The sequence below is a fragment of the Convolutriloba macropyga genome, chromosome 13 (assembly GCF_964194025.1).
Source record: "Convolutriloba macropyga chromosome 13, txConMacr16.3, whole genome shotgun sequence".
Taxonomy (NCBI): Eukaryota; Metazoa; Xenacoelomorpha; order Acoela; family Convolutidae; genus Convolutriloba; species Convolutriloba macropyga.
This window is the reverse complement of record NC_134480.1, coordinates 41,495,213-41,513,371: the sequence shown is the minus strand read 5'-3', so window position 1 is coordinate 41,513,371 and position 18,159 is coordinate 41,495,213. Positions and strand designations below refer to the sequence as shown.

Sequence of the window (18,159 nt, the reverse complement as noted above, 5' to 3'; positions counted from 1 at the left end):
TCCCGCAAAATGACTGGTTGCATCGGCCATGTTTGAGATTGGAAAGTTTGTGCTGTGACAGTCATTCTTAAGTAGGTGGTTGACTCTTCTCAAATCAATTAAAATCCGCAGTTTTCCTGACTCTTTTCTATGAGCAAATAATGGACTACTGTATTTAGACTGTGACCAAGTTGTTATAAGTCCATAGTAGTGCATTAATGCTAATTCAATATGCAGTTCGTCGCGTAGATGGATTGGGGTTGCTGGTTCTTGTACATATACGGGTAAATCATGCTCTGGAGTTAGCTTTATTTTCAGTTCCGTATTGTATCCAACGTCAAATCGGTGTTTGGCGAAAATGTCACAATATTCAATTAATAAATGCCCGCATTCTTCAATTTGCTTGTGCTTTAATGGCGAATTTTCCCAGTTGAATTTACTGAGAAAGAATTTTCGGTCTTCCTCATTACTTCGTGGATCAACCTTCTCCAACTTTTGGAAATTTAATATTTGGTCATAAATTTCTTGTTGTAGCAACGGCAAATTACTTGGGTCCTCGCAAGTTTCTGGTGTCGGAAAACTTAGTTTACCAAATTCGAGTGGAGGTCTCCTAGTTTGGCCTGGTTGGTGTTGGGTATGGTCTTGGGTAAGCTGGTTCAATTCCGCAAAATAATCATCTTTGTTTCTTGATTTTGCTAACGTTATCAATTGTGGGTCAATTTTGTATCAATTGGTCGGCCTGCTCAGTTGAGTGGATTGAGAATCTGCCCACTTCTGTTCGACTATTGATTGTGATAGGGTGCTCAGTTACGTTTAGAGCAGAGACGTACAGTGTATTATTCTTTCCTACCGCACTTTGCGAAGAAGTTAGTGCAATTTCTGTTTCTTTTTCAAGAATTTCATTAGGAGTGATTACTCCACTTTTGTTCTCAAACTGATCGGTTTTGTCTGATAGATAGCATTCCAGGAAAAATTGCTCGTTTGGCTGTATTGTGTGCTTCTTGTTTGTGTAAATGGGAATTTTCTTAGGTCTTACGGCTCGTCATTTTTCATTTACAGGCTTGATTTCATTAATTTGAATTGTCAGATCAGGGATTTGTATAAGGGCTTGTTATGGACTAATTGAAATATCATGCCTGACAAAGAAGGGATTGCCAAGGATGACCGAGTTTATTGAGGAAAAAAGACGAGGAAGTCTTCAACAAACTCTCTGTGAGCGAGTTTAAATTTAATTTCGGCCTGTTTCTCAATTCTGACTAGTTGTCCTCCAGCCATTTTGACTGAAGTACAATCTGGTTGCTTCAATTTGACTGTGTTCTTGTCAATTTCAGTAATTTCTTGAAGTAATCTGTTGCTTATGACGTTTGCACAAGCGCCAGTGTCAATTAGTGCTCGACGGCTTATTCCGTTATGAAATTTAATTTTGACATAGGGCAGAAGGGATGACCTCATATTTGCGTTTATATTGTAAAGATTAAATAGTTTTCTAGACTGCTCTATAGATTTGGAGGACTGTTTGCGACTTTTGGACGTTAAGGGTGGCTTTACTAGTTTTTTGGTTGGCGATTAAATGGAAATGAGGTTCCTCTATTATTAGTTCTACCTCTCTGAGAACATTGACTTGATCGGTGATTTGGGTAACCACATGTATAACAGAAGGTACCGCTAGATCTAGTTACAGGCATATATGGGCTGGTGGGCATAGGAAATTGTGACTGAGGTGTGAAATTTCGAGGATAAAACACTTGAGCATTAGTATTTGGAAATCGGGGTCTCGGGTTTCTATTAAGGAATCTTCGACCTCTAAGATTATTTCCTCTGTAAGAGTTTTGATACATTTGGCTTGCATAGTTATTTCTGGGCGTGTAGGGCGCCACGGGGAATTGCCCCTGTCTATTAAATGATTGCTGGGGAGAGTGAGTTACATCTTTTTGTGTTGTTGTTTCTATCTGTGCCACCGTGATGCCGTCGTCAATTGTTTGAAGCTTTTTGTCTAGTGAATCTTGCGTCTGGTTCAATTTAGAGAGCGCATTTATCAAGATCTCGGACACTGCGTTATTGATTTCATTAAATCCATCTTCAGGGTAGTCATCCTTTCTGCACATGTCTCTGATTGTCATCTGTTGTCGAGCAGTGGTGCAGAGATCGGTAACAAGTGTGGCTGGTGGTTGTTCCATAAATTTTGATCTCAGCCATCCCGGCATGGCTTTAATGAAGATTCGCTTCGCTTGTTCAATCTTGTTGTCCTCTGCTGCTTGCAATCTAGCAGCTCGTGAGGCTGTTTCTCCATCGAAACGTGCGTGCTCTGCTCTACCCCCCTCTCCTGCATCTGGAAGCGCTAATGCTGCAACTGCTGCCAGATTTGGCGTTGGGTAGGCACGCTGAGCCTTTGTTTGTAAGTTCACTAGGAAGTTTAAGGGGCTGTCTGTTTTTGGATCAATCGCAGCTGTTCTAATTTAAGAACATGTACTTCTTGAAGATCTTGATTCGCGAAGTGGTCCCTAAATGCTGTCAGGCTTAATTCAAGATCATTTCTCGTTGATTCGCGCAACGTTTGAAAATATCGCAACGCGGCTTCTCGGAGGTGGAGTTGCAGAAAATTTAATAGTTGGTTAACAGGGATTGCTGCGACAGCAATGAAACCTCGGAAAAGGTGCTCGAATTGGCGGAAACTTTGATTTTCGGCTCCGCTCTACTGTTATTTGGGCGTTAGCGGCCATCTTAGTTTCTTATAATTTTAAAACTGCACTGAATCAATTTGAAGGTGATGATCTGAATAGGCTGGGAATGCAATTATTTAGAACTTACGATGAGGGGAGATTCAAAATCATCTAAATCAATGTCATAGCCATAGGTCATGAGATGTCTAACTTTAGAAAATTCACGTGCTTTTTGTCGCAAAGTCTTGGGGGCAAGTATTAGTAGGGCACGTTAGAAGCACGATTTGTTTTTTGTCAGAGACAAAGGCACCAATGACTGTTGGTGTAAAAAAGGTTGTTAGTTTGGGGGCTAATGAATTGTATGTAGTTACAGTCTATATATTCCACAAAATGATTTGAATAGCGGCAGTTATTAACAACAGGGAGTATTTGGGTATTGTATAAATCGTGGGAAGGCATTTTAATTTTAGCACCAAAATTTATATGTTCTAACTCACAGTTTCCAGGTTAACTCGGTTTTGTTGCCAATGGTGGGTTTCACTCTCTCTCTCTCGTTCTGTGTGTATGTGTCTCAGTGTGATGTCACTGTCACTGGGCGTCACCTTCTTTGCTCCAATCTCTGTTGCATTGACTTTTGATAATTCGAAGGAAACGCTAATTGCGCTGTCTGTCATGAAGAGTTAAAGAGTGCTGTGATCAGATAGTAAACAATGATGAAGAAGATAAAAAAGCTGCAGTAAAATATAAACAAAGTTTGTTAAGAGACATCGAAAATGAGTGAATTATAAAGCACTAATTTTAGAATCTCCGCTTTCAAATATCAATTGGGATTTCAGGCTTTCTAAGTCAAGATACATTTCCCTTTTAATGTGCTTAATTACTGATGTGAATTCATACTGATTGTCGAATGATACTATTGCAATGAGCTTGTCTTTGTACTTTTCTGTAAATCCAACAATAAAAATAGTGAATAATTTATCTTCAAGAAAGATAGAGTACGTTTCTGCGGAGGTATTTCCGATGTTGGGACTTCCGTAGGAAAAGAGTGTTAAATCAAATTTATGCAGTTGGTTGTCTAACTTCATCAGAATCGTACAAATAAGTAATGTTTTGAATAAAAATGGCATTAAAAAATGGGAAAAATTTAAAAGATAAACAATTTTTTGGGAGAAAAAGCTGTCTACACTCCTGTCACCATGTAATATACCTTTATCCGGCTATATTATTGTGTTAAGTTTGTTGAAGTAATGTTTCTCGCTAATTTAATTAACGACTTAGTAGCATAGCTTTTGTTTCTTAAATTATTCTTTTCGCGTGATTAATTCAGGGCCTGAGCGGTTTTAGTTTTGCTTCTGAGCAGGGCCGACAGCTATAGCTTTTGTCACTAAAGAAAGAGATTTTAATCTAAGACTGAATTACTTGACTGCTGAATTTTAACTTGACAATCTTGGTTGTGTCGCTCTGATTAATACTTTTCAAGACCTGAGGGCCGTATTTACATTTGAGTAATCAGTTTTACAAATACATCAAGATTAACTCAGGATAAATAGTACTTCTGGCGCGTGTTGACACGTGCCGGGCAAATAAGATGAACATAGTAAAGTGTAAATTGTAAATCTAAAAACAGGTTAGCACTATCACAAATTCCTCTGTTATGGGTAAATCAAATAAAAGATAATTAAATGGTTTTTAGAACAAATATACTTGAGAACGTTTACAGGATATTAATAAAGTAAATATACATTTTCTCATCTTAATAAGGCAGAAAATGAGGTCTATATATGGCCTTGAGATCATTGCAAATATAGCACTAAATAAGGCGACCAGTTAAAATGGGGAAAAGATACATCGATTACTATATAAAACGTACTTTAGGACGTTACAATAGCCACGCTTAATGAAAAATTTAGATATTTATTACTAAATATCACTAAACTTTCTCTCAGCAGAGACTGAGTAACAATCGCGCATGGTACTTTTTTCTTAATACAATTAAAATTCTTCGCACTAAAAAATGTCGAAATTTTTCAACCAAAATGTAAGCGCGCTTTATTTTTAAGCTTGAAAATATCCAAATATTTGCATTCATTGCGTTCAAAGAACTTGTGAACTAATGATCCGCGTGTTTCGGACCCGTTATCTCATATAGGTGCACTTTTACTGAACAGTCTAATTCAAATCTATACCCTTAGGATTAAAATTTTCAAGGCAAAATAAAAATAGATCAACAAATACTATTTCTTCATATTGAAAATTAGAATTAAAACATAACCGACTAAACGTCGGAAGAATTGCTCTCGAACGACTAGTGGGAGCTCTAATCAAGTGCAGCCTGCTTCAGTCGGGGGGGGGGGGTGGGGGGAGGAAGTTCAAGAGTGGGCTTCAAATAACCACATTAGAGGTTAACATATACCACTATTAATACTTAAAGTAAAAAATGGCACCAGCTTCGGCGCACTTTTCATTTGACTTTTAGTATTAAATTGCCGCCAATTGAGTTCAGCTGCTTGAAATTGTGATTGAGAGAGATTTTTAGATCACTCGAAACGCAAAAAGTCAAGGGCGTAAAAGTCACTCGAAAAGTCAAAATTGTCAAGCGAAATTTTTGCATTAAAAAAAGACACACAACACACGTTTACAATAATTGCTATGAACTTCGTTCAAGAGCCATGAAAAAGTTCTGTGAGCTACAGTATATAAATACTGCTTTAAAAATTTCCAATATCATTTCTAATGCAACCAGTTTGAAGCAAAATTTCCTTGCTTCCAATAACAAAAAGTTTTCAAATCGACAAATTTTCTGTACTCGAATGTCTACCGAAAAAAAACATTCCTTCATTAGATTTTGCAAGACAAAAACTTCTTGCAAGGAAATACTCATCGCACTGCGACTTCTGAAAAAGCAGAAATTTAAATGAGACACTCCTAATGACTAAATAGCATCATCAACTTAGCTTCGAGAGGCATTTGATGTATTACACAAACCCACAAATCGCTAGAAAAATATTTGCAAGAACTTTGCTGAGAGTACAAATAAATGATGCAATGTTTATTTGCATTATTCTTTGCCTTTCCTTTTGACGAGGAATTGATGATCTGTATGACCTGCCTCAAGGAAGAGCTTTATTTCTTGAAATTAGGAATCACTGGCCAAGAGCATCTACATTTATTTTTGAAAGCTAGTAACAAAAGCATAAACTTTTAGCGAAACATAAGGTGTTCATGGGTTCCCATACAGTGATAGCCTCTCTCATCGGAGTATAAGGGACCACCAATGTCACGCTAAGTACTGGAAGTAGAACAAAGCAAGGATTTCTAGTTTCCATGCTGTTTAACAGAGTTGATCATTCCCCAGTTAAAAAAAGTTGATGATGCTCTAACCACAACCCGCGCAGACGAAACATTGAACATGGACCAATTCAAAGACCATATCTGCTAAACAAAACTTTTTCAGCTCTTAGTGAAAACTTCGTTGATGATACCAGTGATTTTGAAAAGTGGCATAATTATTGTTACAAAAACGACATACGTTGTTTATTTTATTGCGGTTCAAAGTATAATAACAGATCGTTGAGGGGGAAATAAAAACTTTAAGAGGAAAGTTCCATCTGTAATATATCAATCGTAGCTTCCTGAAGAGGCAGAGATGTTAGATATGTCAAAAATACTTCCAGCTAGATAGAACAGGTAGAGTTCGTCGTAGAGTTACAAAGCTACCAATATCAACCAGACGCAAACGATGACTAACTAATTTTTCCGAAAGGAATTAAATGTTTAGAATACATCCGACAGATTCCTAATATAGAGGGCAACAGATATCGAATTGAGCTGATGGAGTTTCTAATGAAACATACAAAACCTCTTCAAAAAACTCGACAATTGTTTTCTAAAATATTAAAATTATTCACTTCAATTTGGTCGCCATACTTTATTGCTTAAATTATTCATTATATAGGAGCCCTTTATTATCTTAAAGATTATCAGAGAAACAAAACTGAACAGTGTTAAAAAGTCATAAAAAGAGAGGTAAGTCATCATGATAAAATTATCAAGCAATAAGATTAGAACTCAACGCAAACGACACTTAAGAAATGACGTCACGCACATAGAAACAGCAAAGAGCGGCGCAAAAAGATGGAAAAAGATTGTTCTGTTAAGAGTTCACGGCGTAAAAAAATGTAAAATGAAGAAGTATCTGACGACCAAACATAGCAGGCAAAGTTATGAGATAAAATTCAAAGAACTTTCACAGACAAAAGAAACAACCATACCTCGAAATGAATAGAAATGAACTTTAAAGCCCATTGGGAAACAACGATCCAAAAAACAGAAGTCCACTCTTCGCACATGAACCACTATCAATAATACGCTTTTTTCATAAAGTTTTCTCACTCTAATTCAAAATTGGAGCGAAAAAAATCCCCGACACTAAGCAACTCGCTGTTTCGCTCCAATTCCTCTTTCGGCTCGATTAATAAAAGCACCACTCACATTTGACTTTGAAAATCATCTTAAACATAGCTGGCAGATTGCCAGAAAATAGCCGCAATAGATTCGTAGATCGGGAGTCTAAAAATAAACAGTAAAAAAGACAGACCAAAAAAAAATTCGTCTTTTCATTGAGGGCTGATCTGTTAGATTTTGATTAAAAATCTGTATAAGTTATTGCTGCCTCTATTAGCTGATCTCTAATAACCTTCATTTAGAGTGACACACACCCATTTGACCTTATCTCTTTGAATTAAAGTAAATAAAAGTCAATTTCAAAGTGAGGAAGTCATTTTTGAGAGTGAGGTAAGTCAAGTGTGACCAAAAATTTAATCACGCGCATGAACAAAAAAACTCGCTCCACTAAGAGCGAGAAATGACGTCACACATGCAATTCAGTTGAAATTGCATGAACGAATGAACAAAAAGTGGCTGTGACGTCATATGGTCGTAACAAAAATCATGACGACGAAATAAAAAACATAGCCGGAAGAATTCCGGAAGCGACTCGAAGCACCAAAACTTCACAAAACGCTGAAGCCATTACCTTTTGTATTAAACCATTAACTCATTACCTCCGCGGGTCTGATCTAAAAATCGGTGAAATTTAAACCACTGTCACCAAGAGAAAGAAAATGCAGCAAAATTTTATTATTGAAAACGTTTGGTAACGTTAAAAAAGTCTGAAATATTTAGGATGGTCAAAAAACTGATAGCCTGACAAAGCTGACAGGGCCATCAATTGCCCTCAGATAATTAATGCTTCTAATCTTCTAAAAGATCGCCAAAGCAAACGGCAGATAAAAACTTTTCAAAAAAGACAGGAAAGTCAAAATTATTCAAAAAAGAGTGCTCAAACTTAAGAATCAGAGAACCACTACCATTAGATTTCTAATCACGGCAATTAAGACAAAAATAATACATGATTCTTCCTTGTTGTATATATGCTAGACAACAAGATTTCATACTAATTCAAAAATTAAATTAATCATAGAAAAACAAAAGCAACAGAATAATATTCAAAGGCAAACAATCGTCTAAAAACAATACCCAGCCCGGAATAAAAATGCAATGAATAGTAATAAGTCGAAATGTTGGAAAAGACTTTCTAGCAAACTCCCAGTACTGCCTTATTTTGAATTAAATCAATTGCAAACCGAAGAAACCAAGATCTAAGAAAAAGCTGAATTCATTCAATTTTTTAACAACTGAAAAAATCAATATAACGAAAACAAAAGTAGGTGCCAGGACAAAACTAGAATGATACAAACGAGAATGTGAAGAATATGGACACAATGTTAGGAACACCGTAACAAAAAGACCAATTCTTGATTTTTGAAAGTTAAAAATCAAATTAAAAAAAATCAAGAAAAACGAGTACATTTCATTGATCAGCATTCGAGACATAGAAAAGACAACGAGTTATTCGAGACAAAAATCCAGCTTGCTGAACAGAATAAAACAAGAAAAAGCAGAATCCAGACATACGAAACAATGAAACATTTTTCAAAAGTGGTCAAAAAATATTTAAGACTGCATTTATGAAAAAAATTATCTGTTTTTTCAAAACTTAACACCAAAAAATGATTGAATTTTTATTGAAACAAAATTAAAGTCCCTCATCTTCCCCAAAATACTATTTCTAGTAATTAAAAGCAAAATACAAACGAAAAACTGAAAAAAAAAATTGCAAAAAACTATGAAAATCGGATTTGCAAATGTACAATTTTATGAAACAAAATTACATCGAGGTAGAAAGAGGCATTGAGTATATGAATTATCAAAGGGAAGTTGCCATATTAACTGATTTTTGACAAAAAACAGCTAAAAGATCCAAAAATGAAGAAATTAATAGAAAAAAAGCCAAAAATTAACTAAAAAATCAAGAAATATGAGCCAATTTCGCATTTGAAACGCAATTTCAGGCTATGCAAAATACTGTGCTAACAATTTCCCGGGTTTACATTTCAACATAGCATCGATTAAAAATTATTTCTACAAAAAACCAAATTACCAGCAAAAAAAATAGGCCACTTAGACGAAAAAACGGCTAAAAACGGTTATCTATATGTGCCATTCAGTCAAAAACTACTTGTCAAAAACTAATGTCAAAAAGTCATTCACTAAACGCAGCGCATGATCAAAAAACTTCTCTCGCTCAGAAAAAATTAGTTCACACTGCAATTTTACTCGCTTTCGCTTTTAGGTCAAAACATCGTCTGAACGAATAGTACTTCCGGTAAAAAAAAAAACCTTAAGAAAACCAATACTCCTCTTCGAGTCGTAAAAAAACCAAGAGAAGGCCAATAATAGCCCCAGCTATCGCTGTGCGGCTATTAAAAAGATAGCATCCCAATACAATTCAAACTCTTTGGACTGTAAGAAAACAAGAGCACCGCAATTTAGTTACGCTCAGCTTACTGCTTCGTAACCATTATAAAATATGGCGTCAAACTTGGGGTGGGTGGTGTCAAACTTTAAGAACCGCTCTTCACACCATGAAATTGTCTCTACAAAAAACAGTTTTGGTTAAGCACATACTCAGAGACTAGTAAGGCGTACGGCTCTAAGAGAGTTGCTCGGTCACGATGCTCTCCTGGCTTTACCTGTTTATCCAGTTTTTGAGGACAAAAAAATAAAAGGGTCAGACGAAAAATCGGTCAAGCAAAACGTCTCATAAAAAAGCACAAGACTAATATCATTTGAGAGCAATAAACAAACAGTAGTTTTCCAGCTGATCATTAATTTTTCGTAATACCTCGGTCTGTGCCTCAGTGATTGGCTTAGTGCTGGTGATAGTGATGGACACTGACTGGTTACTCTGGAACAGTTTGGCAAACATTGTGTCTATCAACTGCTGCTGGTGAGTGATCAGATCAGACACTGGCTTGTTCATCACCATACAGATCTCTCCATCTTCGTCCTTGCTTCACACAAACAAACATAACCGACTAACGTTGGGCAAATTGCTCTCAAACGACCGGCGAGCGGTTGGCTTCGTCAGTGGCTAGGTACGGTTAGGTAAGGCTAGCTTTAGCTTAATTGAAGGGGCGTAAGTGAGCGCAGGGGGGGTGCACCGAGGGGCTGATGGGGTGGCAGTGGGGGGGGGGGGGTCAATCTCTAACCGCCCATCGCACCATAAATATAAGTCTCCAAAACAGATTCTGTGAATGGCATACTTGAAGACTAGTGGGCTGAAAGGCTCTAAGAGCACTTAATCACTTAATACCCGCTGGGCGCTACCTGTTTATCCCGTTTTTGAGGACGAAAAGTCAAATGCCTGACGAAAAACTGGTCAAGCGAAAAAAGACCGACAGGACTTTGAGAGCAATTAACCACCGCCATCATCAATTCATTTCTCATATTACATTACACGAGTAGATTGGATAACTTATAAAAAGAAAGGACCTATTCTGTTTCCTCCCCCAGTGTTTATATGCCCCCAAATTACAATTTTATATGATGTTACATAGCAGGTTACCATGTAAAAATGGCACATTCGGCTGGGGGCGTAAAAGTTATATGCGCACTAAGCTTGGGGAGAGGTGCAGAATAGATCCAAAAGAAATGTCCTTCGCGACTCGGTTATTCAGCTACTATATGAATATTGTTCTAAAATTCATCACCATTTTATAAAAACCTAATGTATTGCATAGAAGACTACTGTAAAAGTATCACACTAAATTGAACTCTTCAAAAGAATTGTTTATACCGAGAGGGTAGATTGCAATAGGATACTGTTTTGAATCGGCAGAATGGGTTCTCGGGTGTCAGGTCAACTGGTTGGGCATTGGGGGCATAGAAGGCCTTCCCGAAACCCCAGCTGGCTTGAAGCTGGTTCCATGAGGCCACAACTGCATTTCTCTCATCCGCAAACAACTGTGGGTTTGACACTGAGGCATGCAACACCTTCGAACAGAGCTTTGATAAACCTTATACTGATAAATCCTCATCTGACGACCTTCTCAACAGAACCATCGTGCGAGAACTCTGTCATACCCCAGCTTGTGTACAAAGCTAAACATACCCGGCAAATTGCCGGAAAATAGCCGCCGTTGATTCCCATAGCTCTATTGGGATTGAAAGAAAAAATATATCAACAAAAATTGATTTTTATACTAAAACATTTTTAAGTGCGATTTATTTTTATGTCATTTCGTAATTGAACATACTCCTGTCTCTCAGTGAGAGGCTACAGGGTCCATCATCAATACCAATAAGCATTATAGATAGTAACTAAAACTTCAAGTACCGGAGAACAAAGTTCAAGTACCGGGCATCTAAAAATGGGCTTTATGGGTTTATCCCGTTTCTATTTCTGACATTGATTTATTATACTGACTCTCTTCATTTTGAATTGCTTTGCCGAGCAGCTGCTCTTTAAAAGGACTTTGAGCAGAATGACCAGAGTGAAACCAGCCTAGAGAAGTCAAAAAGATTTCACGCAAAATGTCGAAAAAGCGGCAAAATGGGTAACGCGAAAAAAAGTTCGACGAAGTAAAAAAAAAACATAGCAGGACAAGTCCTGAAATACAATTCGAAGAACTGAATGAAAAATTCAGACGTACTCTTGACCAGCAGATCAATTGAACAATGCCAGCCAAAACACAAACGAAATATCGCAAAAAATTGAGAAATTAAAAGAATTAAAAAACTAAACAAAAATATACTCATTGCTAAAACTCTTGAAGCTTTTACACCTAAGGCAAAAATTTTTCCTTTCAAAAATACCTATTTCAAAAACATGTTCAAAAACAATTTTTGTTTCGGAGATCGGTCCAGTATTATATCTGCAAGACCTGAAAAATATTCATTGGCCCTTGAAGATCGATTAACTCGAAAATGAACAAAAAATTTAGAAAAAAATCTATAGCAAATTATAAAGTAATGTTGCTGAAAATTGTGATATAAATATCTTCAGAGTCATTTCTGTGTCTCTGGAGGCTATCCAGTAACCAATTCCAAATTTAAAAAAACTCATTGGCTCATAGATCGATAGGCAATAATTTTTTGAAAAAATTTCAAAGTTCAAAAAATAAAAATTCGGTTTTTAAAATGTTGAAAGCAATTAAACTACCCCTAGCAACTATTTAATAACAAACTATCCAATCCGGGATGAAGTTACCTGGCTACTGAGGCAAGAAAAAAATAAATAAACTACAAATGATTTGAAAAACTTGAAAAAGATCGCAAATTTAATCAAAAAACTTCTAAAAAAGTCGAATAGTTAAATTGTTGAAAACAAATCCATTGAAACTAAAAACCATGCAGTAACTTTTTATCAGATCGTGGAATATGCTTTCTCGCACTTGAGAATGGACGAATATCAAAAACTGACAAAAACTTTAGGAAGCCTTAAAAAATTGCAGATTTTATCAAAAAATGCTAAAATTCGAGACATTAAAATGTTAAAAACCATTCCATTGTTACTAAAAACTATGCACTGCCCTATTAACAAAACTCAAAGGAGCTTGCCTGGTCCCTGAAGCTGGAAAGACTGAAAAAATGACGATGATTTTCAAAAACCTGAAAAAATGCAAATTTTGTCAAAAAAATTGCTAAAATTTGTGATATTCAAAAATTGACATCTTTTCCATGACAACTAAAAATTTTCAATGACTTATCATCCAACCCCTGATGAGGTTTTCTGGCCCCTGGGACGCAAATAACATGAATAATGACAACAATGTTTAAAAGGACTTTGAGCAGAATGACCAGAGTGAAACCAGCCTAGAGAAGTCAAAGATTTCACGCAAAATGTCGAAAAAGCGGCAAAATGGGTAACGCGAAAAAAAGTTCGACGAAGTAAAAAAAACATAGCAGGACAAGTCCTGAAATACAATTCAAAGAACTGAATGAAAAATTCAGACGTACTCTTGACCAGCAGATCAATTGAACAATGCCAGCCAAAACACAAACGAAATATCGCAAAAAATTGAGAAATTAAAAGAATTAAAAAACTAAACAAAAATATACTCATTGCTAAAACTCTTGAAGCTTTTACACCTAAGGCAAAAATTTTTCCTTTCAAAAATACCTATTTCAAAAACATGTTCAAAAACAATTTTTGTTTCGGAGATCGGTCCAGTATTATATCTGCAAGACCTGAAAAATATTCATTGGCCCTTGAAGATCGATTAACTCGAAAATGAACAAAAAAAGTAGAAAAAAAAATCTATATCAAATTATAAAGTAATGTTGCTGAAAATTGTGATATAAATATCTTCAGAGTCATTTCTGTGTCTCTAGAGGCTATCCAGTAACCAATTCCAAATTTAAAAAAACTCATTGGCTCATAGATCGATAGGCAATAATTTTTTGAAAAAATTTCAAAGTTCAAAAAATAAAAATTCGGTTTTTAAAATGTTGAAAGCAATTAAACTACCCCTAGCAACTATTTAATAACAAACTATCCAATCCGGGATGAAGTTACCTGGCTACTGAGGCAAGAAAAAAATAAATAAACTACAAATGATTTGAAAAACTTGAAAAAGATCGCAAATTTAATCAAAAAACTTCTAAAAAAGTCGAATAGTTAAATTGTTGAAAACAAATCCATTGAAACTAAAAACCATGCAGTAACTTTTTATCAGATCGTGGAATATGCTTTCTCGCACTTGAGAATGGACGAATATCAAAAACTGACAAAAACTTTAGGAAGCCTTAAAAAATTGCAGATTTTATCAAAAAATGCTAAAATTCGAGACATTAAAATGTTAAAAACCATTCCATTGTTACTAAAAACTATGCACTGCCCTATTAACAAAACTCAAAGGAGCTTGCCTGGTCCCTGAAGCTGGAAAGACTGAAAAAATGACGATGATTTTCAAAAACCTGAAAAAAATGCAAATTTTGTCAAAAAAATTGCTAAAATTTGTGATATTCAAAAATTGACATCTTTTCCATGACAACTAAAAATTTTCAATGACTTATCATCCAACCCCTGATGAGGTTTTCTGGCCCCTGGGACTCAAATAACATGAATAATGACAACAATGTTTAAAAGGACTTTGAGCAGAATGACCAGAGTGAAACCAGCCTAGAGAAGTCAAAAAGATTTCACGCAAAATGTCGAAAAAGCGGCAAAATGGGTAACGCGAAAAAAAGTTCGACGAAGTAAAAAAAAAACATAGCAGGACAAGTCCTGAAATACAATTCGAAGAACTGAATGAAAAATTCAGACGTACTCTTGACCAGCAGATCAATTGAACAATGCCAGCCAAAACACAAACGAAATATCGCAAAAAATTGAGAAATTAAAAGAATTAAAAAACTAAACAAAAATATACTCATTGCTAAAACTCTTGAAGCTTTTACACCTAAGGCAAAAATTTTTCCTTTCAAAAATACCTATTTCAAAAACATGTTCAAAAACAATTTTTGTTTCGGAGATCGGTCCAGTATTATATCTGCAAGACCTGAAAAATATTCATTGGCCCTTGAAGATCGATTAACTCGAAAATGAACAAAAAATTTAGAAAAAAAATCTATAGCAAATAATAAAGTAATGTTGCTGAAAATTGTGATATAAATATCTTCAGAGTCATTTCTGTGTCTCTGGAGGCTATCCAGTAACCAATTCCAAATTTAAAAAAACTCATTGGCTCATAGATCGATAGGCAATAATTTTTTGAAAAAATTTCAAAGTTCAAAAAATAAAAATTTGGTTTTTAAAATGTTTTTAAAAAAAAGAAAAAAATTGCAAGTTTTGTCAAAAAATGCTAAAATTCATGAGGGCAAAAAACCGAAAACCATTCCCTTACCACTAAAATCTATGGAGTAATCTATCATCAAACCCTTTTTCAAACCCTAGAGGAGGTTTCTTGACACCTAGGGCTAAAAAACTCAAAAATGACAAAAATTTTCAAAAGACCTGAAAAAAATAGCAAAAATTAGTATCATTTTGCGTGTTTGTAGTACCAAAACATATAGCTCATAAAATGGTCGTAACAAGCAATTTTGTCTTGCAAAAGGCCTTCATCAACTTTTTAAAACTTCAACCTAAGACTCATCAAAACAAAAATAACAAAAAAACATGAAAAATTGCACTATTTTGAGCCCAAAAAACTCCTAAAAATGACCTTTTAACCTTAAATTAAGGCCATCCTAGCAGCTGCACCACTATAAGCACTTGAAGGACTACTAAAGCCCAATTTGGGCCTCTAATGAAACTTAATTCCCGCTGGGCTTTACCTGTTTATCCGGTTTTGAAAGATCAAAGTCATTGAAAAATGTGTGAACATATCTTAAAAAAAACACAGCGCACCAATACAATTCAATTTCTTTGAAATGTAAAAAATAGGAGCGCTATAATAGCCGGCTGAGAAGATGAGGGCGGCTATTAATAAAGTTAATTATTTATCACAGCTTTGGTACAACGGTGGTAAGACTAGCCGCGGCTCAGATAGTAGGTTCTGTTGAGGACCGCCGTCAACTTCCCGGGTAGACCAAAAGTTGTTATCCTAGAAATTTCCCTTACGGATCCTTAATGTCATAGATAAAAAAAAGCTGTATTAGCAAAATTTGTATTAGCCTTTTTTAAGATTTTTTAAAAAAATTACTTAGAAATTTCATTTTATGAAAACTCTTGGATTACAACTCTTCATCGACGACTTAATAGGAAGTTATATTTTTATAACTTTTTATATCTATATTTGTATTTAAAACGTTCCTAATTAAACAAAATTCGTAGTAACTCAAGCCGTACAAAAGTTTTGGGTTTAGACTAGGTTCGTTCTAATTCCCATCAATAGCAGTTATATCCCAAATCAATTTCCGCCGCGTGATTAAGTCAAGAAAATCATTTTCAGCTTTGCTCTGTTTTCTTAACAGTCGTTTTTTCGTGTTTTTAATCAGAATATGAAAAAACCGAGATTTGCTCTAGTGTTACGATTCGAAAGCAGGAACAAAAAAACTAACCAATTGATTCATGTTTTGATTCTGGTCAACAGTCGCTGGCTTCTGTTGATTAAGCGAGAATCCAGTTGTTCCGCCTAGCAACGATCCACCGGTACCTGCGGAGGTTCCAAAGAGTCCCCCGGTGGTAGAGGAACCGGTTTGACCCAGTCCAAAGCCAGTCGTAGATTTGTTACCAAACAGACCACCACCTGTGTTTCCAAACAACCCTTAAACAATGCCAGCACGAAATTATCGAAATTGCTCCAAGATTAAGTTTACTTGTAACTCTATTTCTTTTTGATCGAATAGTTTTCGGATCCTCCACATTTCGATGCTAGGACAATAGATCGAAAGCGAAGTTTCGGGTCTTTCCCATTATAGCATTATAGCCCCCCCCCCCCCCCAGCTTAGTGGTCAGGTATCGTATACCCCCCCCCCCCCCCAATTCATTGTAATTATACCATAATTGGGGGGGGGGGGGGCTATAATGGGAAAGACTCGAAAACTCAATTCAAATTGCGTACTGGTCAATCAGATTTAAGCGCTCACTTATAATACAAGCGCATAACATGTGCGGTCGTGACATTCTGTTCGGTTGTAATAGATTCATATCAATTCTCACGGCCCACTGAGTCATGATCAGATGCGGTAAATTTATGCCAGCTCGCATAAACTTTATTTTAAGCTAATGAGAAAAGCGATTATTTTCAATCTATTGTCCCATTTTTTCTGTTTTCGATCTGCTGTCCTTTCAGTCTACAGTCCGGTCACCTCAAATTTCGTATCAATATTTCGGTAAACTTGAAGCTTCCCTGTGACACAGAATATCATGCAGACGTTAAAAATTCGAACAGGATCTCTGACCGTGACCTCAAGGATATTTAAGCGAATTTTGCAAAGGGTATTATGACCCTGGCTGACCTCCTCCAGTGGTGGAAGTTGTTCCAAAAAGTCCTCCTCCTGTTTGACTTGTACCAGCCGATGCTCCAAACAACCCCCCAGTTGATGACGATGCAGGCGTCCCGAACAGACCACCAGTCCCTGTTACAAAAAACGTAATTAAAAATTCATATGTTAGGAACTTCAAGGAAACCAGAAAACTCGTATACTTGATTTTCAGCGCACCCTTAGCGCTATCGCGAATGGACAATTCTGCAAGAGGAATTACTGACAAACAATATATATACTGAATGGCAAAAGTAAGTAAGCACCCCCTAGTTTTAAAGTAAAAAAATCAATTTTTGAGGCAATATAACTCCAAATTAAAATCAAATTTCGGAAACAATTTTTACACAATTGATCCCCCCCCCTACACTAGTCCCCTCGCCCACCTATGAAATTCAGTTAAAACGCAACGTTCACTTACCAGAAATGTATACTCATGTATAGTTGATAAACACCATCAAAGTTTCGCTATAAACACGAAGTTGTCACAAGGTGTGACATGTTTCCAGGTATGTTAAACTATGGCTAAGTTTGCACTTGTGTTAAATATCAGAGAGAAAAAAGTGCATAAATTGGATCTAGTGACAACTTTCTGCTCATTGCGAAACTTTGATGGTGTTCATCAACTGTAGATTGGGGTTTCTGGTAAGTGAACGTTGCGTTTTATAGGAATGTCATATGTAGGCGAGCGGACTAGTGTAGGGGATCAACGGTAAAAATTATTTTTGAAAACTGATTTTAAGTTGGAGTATATTGCCTCAAAATTTGATTCTTTTTTACTTTGTAAAACCATCCTTTAAGGGGAATTAAAACTAAAAGAAAACACAACTTCACAGCCTTTCAAAAAATGTTCCAACATGGTGTGAACTTTTAGCACACTTAGATATTTCTGCTGATCTCGGCTTCTAACAGACGAGCAGTAGCTTATTAGCACTAATTAGCATTAGGTCAAAACAACTCTACAAAATAAACTAATGCAATTGAGCTTGGTGAAGGTCTTTATCCGTATATCGTATTTCTTTTTATCAATTCTTTTCAGCACTTCTAACCATATTGGTTATATTGCGTCAAATTGTAGGAGGAACAGCATAAAAGATAGAAAGTATTGGTGAAGTAAAACAGAAAAAAATCGCAATTTGTTAAACAAAAGGGCAAAATTATGATGCGAATTTTTCAAAAAAAATGCCGT

At 35.9% G+C, this 18,159-nt stretch overlaps 2 protein-coding genes across 4 annotated transcripts in view; one reads left to right on the top strand and one right to left on the bottom strand.

Moving 5' to 3' along the window:
• LOC142352235 (nucleoporin p54-like) overlaps positions 1–18,159 on the bottom strand; it is a 608,913-nt gene that overhangs the window by 13,799 nt on the left and 576,955 nt on the right. For 2 of the 3 annotated variants that reach the window (XM_075404695.1, XM_075404696.1), the window contains exons 3-6: positions 16,947–17,066; positions 16,047–16,252; positions 10,840–11,036; positions 9,886–10,054 (exon numbers count right to left, since the gene is read on the bottom strand). In XM_075404695.1, coding sequence (XP_075260810.1) covers positions 9,886–10,054; positions 10,840–11,036; positions 16,047–16,252; positions 16,947–17,066 — 692 coding nt within the window. The remainder of the gene's footprint in view (positions 1–9,885; positions 10,055–10,839; positions 11,037–16,046; positions 16,253–16,946; positions 17,067–18,159) is intronic. The other variant, XM_075404697.1, reaches the window with a different exon arrangement.
• Positions 1–18,159, top strand: part of LOC142352233 (sec1 family domain-containing protein 1-like) — a 354,741-nt gene that overhangs the window by 85,323 nt on the left and 251,259 nt on the right. The window lies entirely within an intron of this gene.